This window comes from Sciurus vulgaris (assembly GCF_902686455.1).
Source record: "Sciurus vulgaris genome assembly, chromosome: 3".
Classification (NCBI taxonomy): domain Eukaryota; kingdom Metazoa; phylum Chordata; class Mammalia; order Rodentia; family Sciuridae; genus Sciurus; species Sciurus vulgaris.
Genome location: NC_136463.1, coordinates 155,416,333 through 155,432,352, shown reverse-complemented (window position 1 = coordinate 155,432,352; position 16,020 = coordinate 155,416,333). Strand labels below are relative to the sequence as shown.

The 16,020-nt window shown below is 37.8% G+C and overlaps 1 protein-coding gene and 1 pseudogene across 8 annotated transcripts in view; one reads left to right on the top strand and one right to left on the bottom strand.

The window, feature by feature from the left end:
- ICA1L (islet cell autoantigen 1 like) overlaps window positions 1–16,020 on the top strand; it is a 69,878-nt gene that overhangs the window by 44,154 nt on the left and 9,704 nt on the right. For 6 of the 7 annotated variants that reach the window (XM_079130678.1, XM_079130673.1, XM_079130676.1 and 3 more), the window contains 2 exons: window positions 13,275–13,535; window positions 15,565–15,642. In XM_079130678.1, the coding sequence (XP_078986804.1) occupies window positions 13,275–13,535; window positions 15,565–15,642 (339 nt within the window). The remainder of the gene's footprint in view (window positions 1–13,274; window positions 13,536–15,564; window positions 15,643–16,020) is intronic. The other variant, XM_079130677.1, reaches the window with a different exon arrangement.
- LOC306658178 (NADH dehydrogenase [ubiquinone] 1 alpha subcomplex subunit 3-like) lies at window positions 3,636–6,061 on the bottom strand (annotated as a pseudogene). Its single transcript has 3 exons — window positions 5,979–6,061; window positions 5,684–5,869; window positions 3,636–3,814 (listed from the first exon to the last, which is right to left on the bottom strand). The product of its transcript is annotated as an NADH dehydrogenase [ubiquinone] 1 alpha subcomplex subunit 3-like (transcript).

The window sequence follows — 16,020 nt, the reverse complement described above, 5'->3', positions numbered from 1 at the left end:
TAGCAAATCGCATACAAAAACATATTAAAAAGATAGTGCACCATGATCAAGTGGGTTTCATCCCAGGGATGCAAGGTTGGTTCAACATCAGGAAATCAATAAACGTAATTCACCATATTAATAGACTTAAAGTCAAGAATCACATGATTATTTCAATAGACGCAGAAAAAGCATTTGATAAAATACAGCACCCCTTCATGCTCAAAACACTAGAACAAATAGAGATAGTGGGAACATTCCTTAATATTGTAAAGGCCATTTATGCTAAGCCCATGGCTAATATCATTCTAAATGGTGAAAAGCTGAAAGCATTCCCCCTAAAAACTGGAACAAGGCAGGGATGCCCTCTTTCACCACTTCTATTCAACATCGTTCTTGAGACTCTGGCCAGAGCAATTAGACAAACCAAAGAAATTAAAGGGATACGAATTGGAAAAGAAGAACTCAAACTATCCCTGTTCGCTGATGACATGATTATATATTTAGAGGAACCTGGAAATTCCACCAGAAAACTCTTAGAACTCATAAGTGATTTCAGTAAAGTAGCAGGTTACAAGATCAATGCCCATAAATCCAACGCATTTTTATACATAAGTGATGAATCTTCAGAAAGAGAAATTAGGAAAACTACCCCATTCACAATAGCCTCGAAAAAAATAAAATACTTGGGAATCAATCTCACAAAAGAGGTGAAAGACCTCTACAATGAGAACTATACAACACTAAAGAAAGAAATTAAAGAACACCTTAGAAGATGGAAAGATCTTCCATGTTCTTGGATAGGAAGAATTAATATTGTCAAAATGGCCATACTACCTAAAGTGCTATACAAATTCAATGCAATTCCAATTAAAATCCCAATGACGTACCTTACAGAAATAGAGCAGGCAATTATGAAATTCATCTGGAAGAATAAGAAACCCAGAATAGCTAAAGCAATCCTTAGCAGGAAGAGTGAAACAGGGGGTATTGCAATACCAGATCTTCAACTCTACTACAAAGCAATAGTAACAAAAACGGCATGGTATTGGTACCAAAATAGAAAGGTAGATCAATGGTACAGAATAGAGGACACGGACACAAACCCAAATAAATACAATTTTCTCATACTAGACAAAGGGGCCAAAAATATGCAATGGAGAAAAGATAGCCTCTTCAACAAATGGTGCTGGGAGAATTGGAAATCCATATGCAACAGAATGAAACTAAACCCATATCTCTCACCATGCACGAAACTAAACTCAAAATGGATTAAGGACCTCGGAATCAGACCAGAGACCCTGCAGATTATAGAAGAAAAAGTAGGTCCAAATCTTCACCTTGTTGGTCTAGGACCAGACTTCCTTAACAGGACTCCCATAGCACAAGAAATAAAAGCTAGAATCAACCACTGGGATAGATTCAAACTAAAAAGCTTTCTCTCAGCAAAGGAAACTATCAGCAATGCGAAGAAAGAGCCTACAGAGTGGGAGAATATCTTTGCCAATCATACTTCAGATAGAGCACTAATCTCCAGAATCTATAAAGAACTCAAAAAACTCTACTCCAAGAATTCAAACAGTCCAGTCAACAAATGGGCTAAGGAAATGAATAGACACTTCACAGAAGAAGATCTACAAGCAATCAACAAACATATGGAAAAATGTTCAACATCTCTAGTAATAAGAGAAATGCAAATCAAAACCACCCTAAGGTTCCATCTCACCCCAATTAGAATGGCGATTATCAAGAATACGAGCAACAACAGGTGTTGGCGAGGATGTGGGGAGAAAGGTACACTCATACACTGCTGGTGGGGCTGCAAATTAGTGCAGCCGCTATGGAAAGCAGTGTGGAGATTCCTTAGAAAACTTGGAATAGACTCACCATTTGACCCAGCTATCCCACTCCTTGGCCTATACCCAAAGGACTTAAAATCTGCATACTACAGAAATACAGCCACATCAATGTTCATAGCTGCTCAATTCACAATAGCCAGACTGTGGAACCAACCTAGATGCCCTTCAATTGATGAGTGGATAAAGAAACTGTGGTATATATATACTATGGAATATTACTCAGCCATAAAGAATGATAAAATTATGACATTTGCAGGCAAATGGATGAAATTGGAGAATATCATGCTAAGTGAGATAAGCCAATCTCAAAAAGCCAAAGGACGAATGATATCGCTAATAAGTGGAGGTTGACACATAATGGGGGGGAGGGAAGGGTTAGAGTTAGGGTTAGGGAGGGGGGCAAGTATAGAGGAAGGAACTACTGTATAGAGGGTAAAGAGGGGTGGGAGGGGTGGGGGGAAGGGAAAAAAATAACAGAATGAATCAAACAACATTGCTCTATGTAAATTTATGATTACACAAATGGTATGCCTTTACGCCATGTACAAACAGAGAAACAACATGTATCCCATTTGTTTACAATAAAAAAAAAAAAAAAAAAAAAAAAAAACTGGTAGTAGACATATTACTCCCTGGATGTAGATGTGTTAAATCCTCTAAGCTCTTCATGCACAATATTTTTTTTCAAAAATTGGGGATTGAACACAGGAGCACTTAATCACTAAGCCACATCTCCAACCCTTTTTTTAAATTTTTTATTTTGAGACAGAGTCTCACTAAGTTGCCTAGGGCCTCATTAGTTGTTGAGGCTGGCCTTGAACTCAAGATCCTCCTGTCTCAGCCTCCCTAGCATGGTGGTGCCAGGCATCATCATGGCTGGCATTCCTATGCTTTTGAAGGGTCATATGCAAAAATGTATTTGCCCAGACCTACATCCTGAAGCACCTTCCTTATGTTTTCTTGTAGTAGTTTGTCGTTTCATGTCTTACATTTCATCCTTTCATCCATTTTGAGTTGATTTTGTATGTTGTGATGGGGATCTAGTTTCATTCTTCTAAATATGGATATCCCAGTTTTCCCACACCATTCATTGAAGAGACTGTGCTTTCTCCAATGTATATTCATGGTGCCTTTGTTGAACATCACTTGGCTGTATATACATGGATTTATTTCTGAGTTTTCTATTCTATTCCATTGATCTATCTTAGTTACTATATCTTTGTAGTATGTTTTGAAGTCAGGGATTGTGATGCTTCCTTATGTTGTTCTTTTTGCTCAACATTGCTTTGTCTATTCAGAGTCTTTTGTGGTTCCACACAGATTTTTTAGAGTCCCCCACTGCCCCCTGCTGCCGCATCTATGAAGAATGTCCTTGATATTTAGACAGGGATTGCATTAGACAGGGATCTGCATCTAATCTGTAAACCACTCTGGGTAGTATACACTTTAACTTGATTCTTCTAATCTATGAATATGGAATGTCTTCTTTTGTGTGTGTGTCCTCTTCAATTTCTTTCATCAGTGTTTAATAGTTTTCATTTTAGAGTTCCAGTACCTCCTTGGTTAGAATCATTTCTTGATATTTTATTTTTATGGCTATTGTAAATTAGATTACTTTCTTGATTTCTTTTTCAGCTAGTCTGTTACATAGAAACACTAGTGGTTTTTGTATGTTGGTCTTGTATCCTGTACTTAATGAATTTGTTCATCAATTCTAACAATATTTTGGTAGTTGTCATGTTTTTCTAAATATAATTCGCATTGTCTGCAAACAAGGATAGTTTGACTTCCTCCTTCTCAATTTGGATACCCTTTACTTCTTTCTCTGGCTAGGACTTCCAGTACCATCTTGAATAAAAGTGGTCTTGTTCCAGATTTTAGAGGAAATCCTTTCAATGTTTTCCCATTTAGTATGATGTCAGCTGTGGAATTGTCATATATGGCCTTAACTGAGTTGAGGTTTGCCCTTTCTATACCTAATTTGTTAAGAGCTTTTATCATGGAAGATATTGAATTTTACCAAATGTTTTTTCTGCATCATCCATTGAGATGATCATATTGTTTTTATCCTTTGTTCTATTGATGTAATGTATTATACTAATTGATTTGCATATATTGTACCATCCTTGCATTCTTGAGATAAATCTCACTTGATCATGGTATATAATCTTTTCAATGTGCTGTTGGATTTGGTTTGCTAGTATTTTGTTGAGGATTGTTATATCTGTGTTCATCAGGGATACAGGTCTATAGTTTTCTTAGTTTGGTTTTGGTATCAGGATAATACTTTTATGTACTTTTGTTTTGGAAACTGAAGATCACAAGGAAAAACATTTTCAAGTGAGAGAACTTTAATCACCTTAGTTTTCTAACTTTGAAGACGGTAATATAATTTTGCTATATATGAATACTTTATCACTTAAAATTTTTCAATTTCTATTTAGTGTTTATTTTCTTAATATTAGAAATTGCATAGGTCTCTACACAGGAATGCACTCATGTATGTCTACTTTATATCGCAACAGGAATTAAATAATTCTGCTTGTATGTTTTGGTCCTGTCAGAATGTATCTGCATAATTGGGAAGACAGCTGGGACTATTTGTTTTTACTGTGCTGTGTATCTCTACCTTCCAGCAGTATAGGCATTCAGTAAATATTGAATAAGTGAATACAATTTGTCTATTCAATGCCATGGGTTACTAACACAATATTAGATGTCATTCAATATTAAGGAAACAAAAACCATTATCTACATGCCCCCAAGAGTCCAGCTCCTTATCTGTAAAATGAAGTATTAAACTGGGCTTAGTGGCATATGCCTGTAATCCTAGCAACTCAGCCTGCCTGGACAATTAGTGAGACCAGTCTCAAAAAAAAAAAAAAGGGCTGGAGATGTAGTTGAACCAATAACATCAGCAGCAAAAAAGAAGTATCAAGACTAAATTTTAAGATACTTTCTAAGCTTAAATAATTACCTTTGTTATATTATGTGGCAGATATTTTCTTTGAATTTTTCATTTGTGTTGACTTTACATGTTTCTTTTTAAAATATTTAAAATTTAAAAAATTACAAAAGTTTCAAAACATTTTATGTGATTTTATTAATCTTTTCTTTTATTGGACCTGGGTATTAGTTACAGTCAGGAAGCTTTCCCCAAACCCATGTTTTTTCTAATATTTATGTAGAGTTTTTTAAGTGAATTTTTTTTATTGTAAACAAATGGGATACATGTTGTTTATTTGTTCATGGAGTAAAGGCATACTATTTGTGTAATCATAAATTTACATAGGGTAATGTTGTTTGATTCATTCTGTTGTTTTTTCCCTTCCCCCACCCATCCCACCCCTCTTTTCCCTCTATACAGTCCTTTCTTCCTCCATTCTTGCCCCCCTCCCTAAACCTAACCCTAAACCTAACCCTAACCCTAACACTAACCCCTGCCCCACCCCATTATGTGTCATCATCCGCTTATCAGGGAGATCATTCATCGTTCATCGTTTGGTTTTTTGAGATTGGCTTATCTCACTTAGCATGATATTCTCCAATTTAAGTGAATTTTTTTATAATAACTTTATCTAGTTTTTTTGTATGTGGTGCTAATGATCGAACCTACTGCCTCACACACGCTATGCAAGCACTCCACAACTGAGCCACAATCCCAGCCTGTTATGTAGCGTTTTTTTTTTAAACCTTTAGCACTTTAGTAATTTGGAGTTTATTCAGGTGTATGATGTTAGTGATGGTTTAAATATTACTTTTTAAAAAAAAAATCGTTAGTTTTTACATAATTTTTTTTTTTTTTTTTTTTTGGTTTTCACATTTTATTAGGCAAGGGTGCTTGCTCCTTCCTGTCGATGGAGTGCTCAGTTTCTTCAGCCACTCCAAGCTGGGGCCCTGGGGATCCTGGGGGTGGCTGGGCACGTCAGCATGTTCCCATCTCGGAGGGGCACTGGGCAGTTGTAGGGTGTGGCCTTGTTGATCATGATGGCATACTTGGTGTAGGGGCTGAGTGGGGGCAGAATTACCGCGGGAGGCGTGGAGGGTTGAGACGTCAGGGTTGGCCAGGCGAGGGGACGCTCTGGGGCGCGAGATGGAACGGGGCGGGTGATGCACGTTCGCGCCGGGGCACTCACGCACCAGGCTTCCGATGGTGAAGGACACCGCCAGCACCGCTCCTTGGCCCAGGCGTTCTTGAGGAAGGCGGCGAGCTTAGCTGCCATCTTGCTCCAGCGGCGGCGAAGGCGCAGTTTTTACATAATTTTCAAAGACTACCATCTTTGTCATATCAACTTCATATGCTATATTTGTACTTCTGGATTTTGTTTTTCATTGGCATGTAAATATATCAGGTTTTAATTATAGAAAAGTCCTTATATGTTTTAATATCTGGTAAGGGTAATATTCCTTTTTAATTTGCTTAGATATTCTTGCATGTTTATTTCGCAGTACGCATATCAAGTTGGATAACTTCATGAAAATACTTATTAATTTTATTGTGATCACATTAAATGTGAAAACTGAAGGTAGATAATGTTGAGATATTTTAACCTTAAAATACAAGACATCTGTAAATTTATTAAAGGTTACCTGTATAACTTTCAGATATTGTTGATAATCTTTTTTTTTTTTTTTGCCTTTTTGTTGATGTGTTCTGTCATGTTTATTGATTTACATGTGTTGAACCATCTTGCATCCCTGGGATCTCATTTGATCCTGGTGAAAAATCTTCTTCATGTGCTATTGGATATAGTTTGCTAGTATTTTGTTGAAGATTTTTGCATCTGTAGTCATCAAGGATGGTGACCTGTAGCTTGTGTGTGTGTCTGTCTGTCTGTCCTTGTCTGGTTTTGGTTTCCAGGTAATGCTGGCCTTATAACATGAGAGTGGAAGAGTTCCTTCCTCTTCAATTTTTTTGGAATAATTTAAGAATAACTAAAAAAAAAAAAATGGTATCAGTCAGTCCTCTTTTTTTTTTTTTTTGTACCAGGGATTGAACCTGAACCCAGGGTTACTTTTACCACTGAGCTACATCCCTAATCCTTTTATATTTTTTGAGACAAGGTCTCACTAAATTACTTAGGGCCTTGCTAAGTTGCTGAGGCTGGCTTTGAACTTGTGATCTCCTGCCTCAGGCTCCTGAGCTGCCGGGATTACGGGCATGTGCCACCATGCCTAACCAGGCATGTCCTTCTTTCAATGTTCAGTAGAATTCAGCAGTGAAGCCATCTTGTCCCAGGCTTGTCTTTGATGGCAGACTTTTTATTACTGATTCAATCTCGTTACTCATTATTGATCTGTTTGGGTTATTTCTTTGTTTCAATTTTGGTAAGGTTTATGTGTCTAGGAACTTATCTATTTCTTCTATGTTATCAAACTTATTGGTATTTATATTCACTGATAATTAATAATCACTGATAATTCTTTATATTTCTGTGGTTTCAGTTATAATCTCTGATTTTATTTAAGTCTTCTCTTTTTCTTAGTCTAGTTAAGGGTTCATCAATTTGTTTATATTTTCAAAGAATCAGCTCTTCATTTTGTTGATTTTTTTATACATATAGAAAAAATATATAAATACATATGTGTGTCTATGCATGTATCTTTTGGTCTCTATTTCATTTATTTCTGCTGTGATTTTTATTATTTCCTTCCTTCTACTAATTTTGGGTTTTGTTTATTTTGTTTTTTTTTGTTCCTTGAGATGCAACAATAGATTATTGGAGATATTGGGGGTTGGGAGACTAGGGATTGAGACCTGGGTCTTGCACATGCTAAGCAAGCACTATACCATTGAGCCACCAAGGTATACCCCAACTCTCTCTCTCTCTTTTTTTTTTTTTTTTTTTTGGGGGGGGGGGGTGCTGGGGATTGAACCCAGGGCCTTGTACTTACAAGGCAAGCACTCTACTGACTGAGCTATCTCCCCAGCCCCCCAACTCTCTCTTTTTAAATGTAGACATTGATTACTATAAACTTCCCTTCTAGTGCTACTTTTGCTTTATCCTATAGATTTTGGTATGTGGTGTTTTTATTAATGTTTCAAGAATTTTTTTGTTCTTTTTTCCTTGATCATTAGTTGTTTAGAAATAAGTTGTTTAATTTCCATGTGTTTGCATAGTTGCCAGCATTTTTTCTTGTTATTAATTTGTTTTATTGCATTTTAGTCAGAAAAGATACTCAGTGTTTTTTTAGTTTTCAAAAATTTGTTGAGACTTAGCATATGATCTATCCTGGTGAATATTTCATGTACATTTGAGATGATGTGTACACTGCTGCTGTTGAATGGAATGTTTTGTAGATGTCTATTACACTCACTAGTCTAGGGTACAGTTCAACTCTGCTGTTCGTTGGTTTTCTGTTTAAATGATATGTCCACTGCTAAAAGTGAGATATAAAAATTCTCTATTGTTATTTTATTGAAGTTTCTCTTTCCCTTTGTGTCTATTAATATTTATTTTACATGTTTGGGTGCTCCAATATTAAGTGCATGAGTATGTTCAATTTCTTCTTGAATTGACCTCTTTATCATAATGACCTTTCTTGTCCCTTTTTACTACTTCTTAAAGCCAAAGCTAAATATGGCTATACCTTCTTTCTTTTGGATTACATTTGCATGGAGTATTTTTTCCATCCTTTTATTTTCAGTCTATGTGTGTGTGTGTCCTCAGAGGTGAAGTGATTTTCTTGGAAGCATCACATATTTGGGTCATTTTTTTTAATCCATTCAGTTACTCTGTAACTTTTAATTGGAGAATTTAATCCATTTATATTTAAGGCAATGTTGCATAGTTAAGGTCTTACTACTACCATTTTGGTATTTGTTTACTAGTCTCATTATAGTCCTTCCTCCCTCTTTCCCATCTTCTTTTGTGTTGATTTTCTGTAGTATTTTGATTCCTTATTATTTTTCATGTGTCAATTATAGACTTTTGCTTTGTGGTTACCATGAAGCTTAAAAAAATATTTTGCTTATAACAAATTATTTTGAAATGATGGCAATCTAACATTGAACACAAAGATATGAAAAGAAAAAATATTTTAAAAAACTGATAAAACCTTTATACTTATACTTCATGCCTCTCCACATTTTGAATTTTTGATGTTCTATTTTACATATTTCTATATTACCTTTTGCCTAACATAATAATGTAGTTACCAGTATTTTACTTGTTCTTTAGTCTTCATCCTAAAGATATGAAGAGTTTATGCATCATGTTTTCATTAGAACATTGAGTTTGTCTATATAGTTACTCTTACCAGTGAGTTTTGTATCTTATGATATTTTCTTTTTATTCATTATCATCTCTTCCTTTCAGTTTAAAGAGTTTCCTCTAGCATTTCTTATAGGACAGGTATAGTGGTAATAAATCCTCTCAGTTTTCGTTTGGGAATATCTTTATTTCTCCTTCATATCTTTTTTAGATACAGTATTATTGGTTACTAGTTTTTTCCCTTCACACTTCTGAGTAATCTGCAATCAAGCACATTGAAATATCCTTAAGTGTTGTTTCTTTTCTCTTGCTAACTTGAAAATATTCTCTATCTTCAACATTGAAGAACTTGATTATTATGTCTCAGAGTATTCTTTGTTGACCTTTGACCTTCCTGTATTGGATATTTGTATCTTTCTCTATGTTTCCCAAAGTTTCCATAACTTTGTTCTTTTCTCTTCATTCTTTTTATCCTCCCACTGTGTGCACCCAAATAACTTATCTTCAGAGCACACTGATTCTTTCTTCTCTTTGATCTATTCTGATATGATACCATGTAGCATATGTTAAATTGTGCTTAGTGTTCTTTTTAGCTCAGGATTTGATTTTTTAACAATTTATTTAAATCTGTTAAATTTCTTTGTTAAGAGTTTTGAGGGCTGGGGCTGTGGCTCAGGGGCAGAGTGCTTGCCTACTGTGTGTGAGACACTGGGTTCGATCCTCAGCACCACATAAAAATAAATAAAATAAAGGTCATCAACAACTAAAAAAAATACTGAAAAATTTAAAAAAAAAAGAGTTTTGAATCGTTTCTGTGTTTTCTTGAAGCTCATTGCGATTCTTTTTTAAAAAACTATTTTTAGCTGTAGTAACTTTATTTATTTGTTTGTATGTGGTGCTGAGGATCAAACCCAGGCAAACATGTGAGGCAAGTGCTCCATCACTTGAGGTGCAACCCCAACCTCTCGTTGAGATTCTTTAAATTGTGTAGGTCCTCCTGGTTCAGTGTAGGAGGAGCATATGTCTCTTGAGATTCTTTAAAACAGCTATTTTTAATTCTCTGTCCAAGAGTTTCCAAATATCAATTGCTGTAATCAGTTCCTGGTGCCTTATTTTGTTTACCAGGTGAAGTCAGGGTTCCCTGAAGTTCTTGATGATTGTTGACATACAACATTTGGTGCACATTGCCTTGGATATTTCTTCCAGTCTTCATAATCCAGTTTTGGGTCTCTCCCTTCAGAAATTCTAAGCATTGTAGTCTCTGAACCTGTGGACATTTCCACTGCTTCAGCACTAGATGGTGCCCAGTGTCTAAATTTGTTGCAAGTCTCCTTTCTATTGGTGTTTTTCTATTCTAGCACTGAAGGTTGCCCCAAACCCAGGTTTTTCCCAAATCTGTGGTTGGTGTATTGTGCAGAATGACCTAGGGAATGTCTATAAAGTGTCTGTCCCTACAAGCTCTACAGGAGGCTGGGATAGGCCCAGACTCCTCACTCATAGTCACTGGCCTGTGGTCAGACACCACAGGATTCTGTCTGGCTCTGCACTTCGCTGAGGAGGTGCCAGTTCCAAGCTCTTAGGCAGTGACTTAGTGCCTTTCTCATTTTTCTTGCCCCAAACAGGTTATTCTGTGTTGTGCTGACAGATTAGTAGAGGAGTGGAGTACTTAGTCCTGTGGTCACTAACACCCCAATGCTAGCCCACTGCCTGCTGAGGCCAGCACCGTAAGGGCATAGGCTTCTATGGGGTTCCTGCTATGGTGAACTTATAGCCCAAGACTGCTGAGCTAGCCCCAGGTTATTCTGGCTGATATATAAATCTGATTACGAATGGCCAAGTGTCTTTACCTGGCAATAGGTCAGGTCCAGAGGCTCCATCCATAAGCACTGGCTTGGAGACAGAGACCATTAGGATCTTCGTTGGGTTTTACCAGCTCAGCAACTGAGTTCCAAGACACAGTTCTGTGTCAATTTGCTAATCTTCTCCGCAGTGGCTGGACTCTTGTTCCTTGCTATGTGCCCAAAGTTGGGAGGGGTGGTGGAAGCAGCCCTGTGGCCTCGTGACAGTAAAGCTATGTCATACCCAAGTCTCACAGCCACAGTGACTTATGTGGTCTCAAGTTTGGGTGCCAAGCCCATGTACGGTTTTCAGTGATGTTGGCTGAAACATAGACATGCCTGTCCCACCAGAGTCAGGTCTCCGACTGATGCAGGTATAGGTCTAGAGACTCTGACTGTGAGCACAAGCCTAAAGATGGGATCCCTGGGTTCTATCTGGTGCTGGGTCCAACCAACGCGAGCCTGACATTTGTCTCTAAGGCCAAGTCCTATGCTTACTTTCCTGCCCTGAGCTCTATTGGCTGGAGTGTTGCTTCTTGCTCTTATGTCTGAGGGTGGCAGGGAGTTGATGGAGGCAGTCCTTTTGAACTTCTGACTAAGGATTGTCCAAAGATACTGGCCTTGGGGCAGGAACTATGGGGTTCCTGCTATGGGGTCCTGTCTGGTACTGGGTTTCCCTAACAGACCTAGTAATCAGAGGCCTGCACTTAAATTTGCTTTCTCCCCCAAGCTGGGGGCATCTCACCCTACTGTGGTGGATGGAGTTGGGGGAGGGATGACATGGGAAACTCTTTCCTGCCTTTTCTATCCAACTACAACTAGGCTTGGTGGTCTCCCATCTGACTCTTAGCTCTTGTGAAGGTGATTAGTCATAAACAGTTGTTCAAATTTGTGTCTTTGTTGAAGAGATGATTGTCTATCAACTGCTGAAGCAGACAGCCACCATCTTGCTCCCAATCTACTTCCTTTATTTCTTTAATCATGGATCGTTTATTTCCCTGCATATAAGTCTTTGTCTTTAAATCTAACATTTGGTCAGTCTCACCTGCAACTTCTGTTGCCTGCCTTCTTGCTGGTTTGGACATCATACTTTTTTTGTTTCTGTACATACCTCACATCTTTTTGTTGGAAAACAGACATTTTAAATAATACATTTTAGTAATTTTGGGTATTGGTACCCCCCTATGAAACTTATTTACTTTTTCATTTGCTAAATAAAAGGTTTAATTCTTTTCCTGGAATCTATTCTTCATCTTCCTCTCTCTCCATCCCCAGTGGTGGGACACAATATAAGGTGCCCTGTGATGACAGTTTCAGCAGAGTTCTCTGACAGTCTGTCCCTGACTGTACCAGCTGTCATTTCCAGCTGATTGCTCTATTAATTTCAAAAATGCCCTGGAGCATAAATTGTTCCACAGATTAAACCAATCAACTATGGGCTTGTCCCCAAGGTCAGTGTTCAAAGTGTGGTCTGATATTAGATGGCTTTTTCTGTGGCTCTTTCAGGCATACCAGCCTACAGTTCAGCCTACATGTCCAATGCAACAGCCAGCCTTCTTGCAGTTGCTTTTCACAGCCTCCATTGTCTAGAGCATTCTTAGCTTGGACATCTCCCTACTTTGTTGAGAATAAAGCTAGTTCTTTTGTGAAGAGGTTAGGAGCTATCTCTTTTGTGGTCTGCTGTGGTCTAATTGAATGCAGGGGTGCTTAACCACTGAGCCACATCTCCAGCCCTTTTGTATTTTATTTGAAGACAGGGTTTTAGAGACAACCACCACACCTGATTTTGTGAATTTTCAGTGTGTGCCTGAGAAGGTTTGCTTCTAGTCTCAAGGTTTGTGTGCATCCAGAATAACTCCCTTACTGATTGTGCTGTCTCAGTCTTCCATATCTTTAATCATCTTTGTCCTCTTAGCTGGGTTTTACTGAGTGTAGCATATTAAAATCTCCTATTATTAGTCTGGGGTTTTGACTCAGAGTTAGAGCATTTGCCTTGCATGTGTGAGGAACTGGGTTTGATCCTCAGCATCACATTAAAAAAAAAATAATAAAATAAAGGCATTGTGTCCATCTGCAACTAAAAAAATTTAAAAATCTCTTATTATTGATTTGTTACTATCTCCGTGTAGCCCCTGTCACCATTTTTGTCTATCATAGGTGGTAGTTTATTTTATACATAGACATTTGTGTTATATCTTCACTGTGAAAACATGAACTTTTTGATCTAAATTCTGCCCCATAACTGGCCCATAAACCAATGATGAGATTGATTAGAAAACTGTTAATAAAGTATAAGAACAATGAAACTTTTATTCTGTGTCCTACTCTCATTTCCTTATACTAGGAAAAAGAAAAAAAGCCTTTCTGTTTTTCTTTTCAATCACCAGTTGCAAAAGATTTACCTGTTGATTCACTGGAAGGAGAAGATTTTGAGAAGGAATTCTCTTTCCTGAATAGTCTCCTAAGTCCTGGTTCTTCAAGTACCAGTGAATCCACCCAAGAATGCCAGACTTCCTATGGGAGCCCCAGTGCCAGTCTCATGTCCCAGGAGCCTTCTGTGGGGTCTGAGCCGCTTGCTCATTCCTCTCGATTCCTTCCTTCACAGCTCTTTGATCTTGGCTTTCATGCTGCTGGAGCTTTCAACAGTAAGTGTCTTTAAACATTTGGATACATGTGCCTTCTTTGATATTTGTGAAGCAAAATTATATACTTGATGCTAGAATGAACAAGGAGCTGGATTTTAACTTCAGTGCTACTAGATAAAATCCGCAGTCTTACTGGTCAAATGGAAATGTATCAAATAGAGTCGCCACTGGAATCTGTCAACGAGACTGAAAGAAAGGCTGTTTCCTTGACACCTCCACCAAACCCACGTGCTCTTCATTTCCTGGACTTTTCCTGGTATCTGGTTTATAACATTGGGCCTGCTAAGTTACCCCCGGGCCTTTTCTTTCATCAAGGAAAATTTGGTATGTTTTCTTCCTGTGGGCTCAGAGTTGACAGAAATAAAAGACTTGCTCTGGGGGCTGGTTGCAGGGCAGCCTTCTGCAAGGTAGCCAGAGTGGAAGCCTGCTGGAAAGGCTGAGGGTGCAGGATCACCTGCTTTGTTTGTGATAAGGGCTCCTCCTGCTCACCTGGAGCACCACTGTCCTTGTCCAGCTCTGTACTTTGGGAGTCATTTTGCTCCTACATTCTTGCTGGTTACCAGATCCTGTTCCTTTTTTTCCTGAAACATTTCTCAAAATTTCCACTCTTCCTCTCTACTCCATGACCAGAGCTGTTTAGAGACTCATTTGGTTTCCCAGCTTGCTGCAAGAGAATGCCTAACAGGCACTCAATTCCAACCAGTTATTTCCCAAAGAAGCAAATTCTAATGTCAGTAGTCTGCTTAGATTTTCTAAAAATGAAGCACCCTGGGGTTGAGGATAAAACCTATCTGTACTGCATTTCCACTTTTTTTTTTCTTGGTACCGAGGATTGGTACAGGGGTGCATAACCACTGAACCACATTTCCAGCCCTATTTATTTATGTATGCATTTATTTATTTATTTAGAGACAGATCTCACTTAAGTTGCTGAGGCTGGCCTTGAACTTGCAATCCTCCTGCCTCAGCCTCCCAAGTGCTAGGACCACAGGCATGCACCACAGTGCCTGGCCTACTTTTTATTTTTGAGACAGGGTCTTGCTAAGTTGCTGAGGCTGGCAAGAGCATGGTGTCAGTATCTGGCACATCATGCCATGGCAGAAGGTGGAATAGTAAGAAAGCACTTAAGGCAGAGAGAGGATGGGGGCTGAACTTACATTTTTCTCAGGAGCTCACTCCTGTGACAACTAACCCACTCCCAAGACAATGGCATTAATCCATTTACAAGGGCAGAGCTCTTACAACCTGATCACCCTGGAAAGGTCCCACATCCTAATACTATAACCATAGCAATTATGTTTCCACATGAGTTTTGGAGCGGACATTCAAACCAAATTATCTTACTTGAGCCTTCAACGATCTCTTTTACACAAGGAAGGGAATAGGTAGGATAATCTAAATTCTTTCTAGTGCTGTTTCAATTATAGCATAGATGATTTTTCATGTTGTAGCAAACATTTCCCTGTGCTGTATGGAGTTTCCATAATTACATTTAAAATTACATAGTATTTTGTTACTTTATGTATCATTATCTGCTTAATTCCTTCCTTATTATTTCTACTTGTTCCCTATCATAGATAGTGCTGTAATAAACATAACCAAGCATGCATTTTTTACCTTGGTTAAAGTATTTCCTTAAGTTTCTAGGAATAGGATTAGCAAATCCAAGGGTATAACTATATTTATAGGTTTCAACATTCTAATTCTCAGGCTCTCTCTTCCTGAGTCCTTGGAACTTCTTTCTATACCTTCTCCATTTTCATTTCTCCCCCCAAAACCTTTTGAAATACAGTTTATTTCAAACCACTTTGAAAAATATAAGGATGTCTAATATAATTCTAACTGGGACTAAACTTGAATGATTGAATAAAATACACAATTGTAGATAAATTTTTAGTTTTTTTACACCTCTTAGACTACAGAATCTTACCCCGGTACAAAGACTAGACTTATTTTTACCTTTTTTTGTTTCTCTGATGCTACTTCCTACTTGGTTAACAATGTATAATTCTTACTTCCTTCCCCCTAGGCTGGGTCTCCCAAGAGGGATCAGAACATACTGATAATGCACCAGTGCCTTCACAGAGTCCAAAGAAGTATATAAGATGTAAGTTTTTAAAAAAAAAATTTTCCCCATTGCATTAAGAATCAGTTGAATTTGGATAAACTTAGAAAAGGTTCACTTTATAGTCTTTGCCTCACATTGTTCAGAAAAGTATTTTGTCAGTAATGAGTTAGTGTCAAAATGAAAGCTATTCTTGGCTATCCTTCACATTGAAAACACTGAGTAGAAATTGTGAACTTGTCATAAATTTGTGAACTTGTACTAAATTTTGAACTGTAAACTCTTATATTTTGTTTTAAGCTTCCTTGGCAGTTGACATACCATTTGGGATAAGAGACATGTGTTTTGTTTTTGTTTTTGGCTGTGCTGGGATAGAATCCAGGTCCCCTTGCACATGCTAGAGGAGCACTCGACCAAACG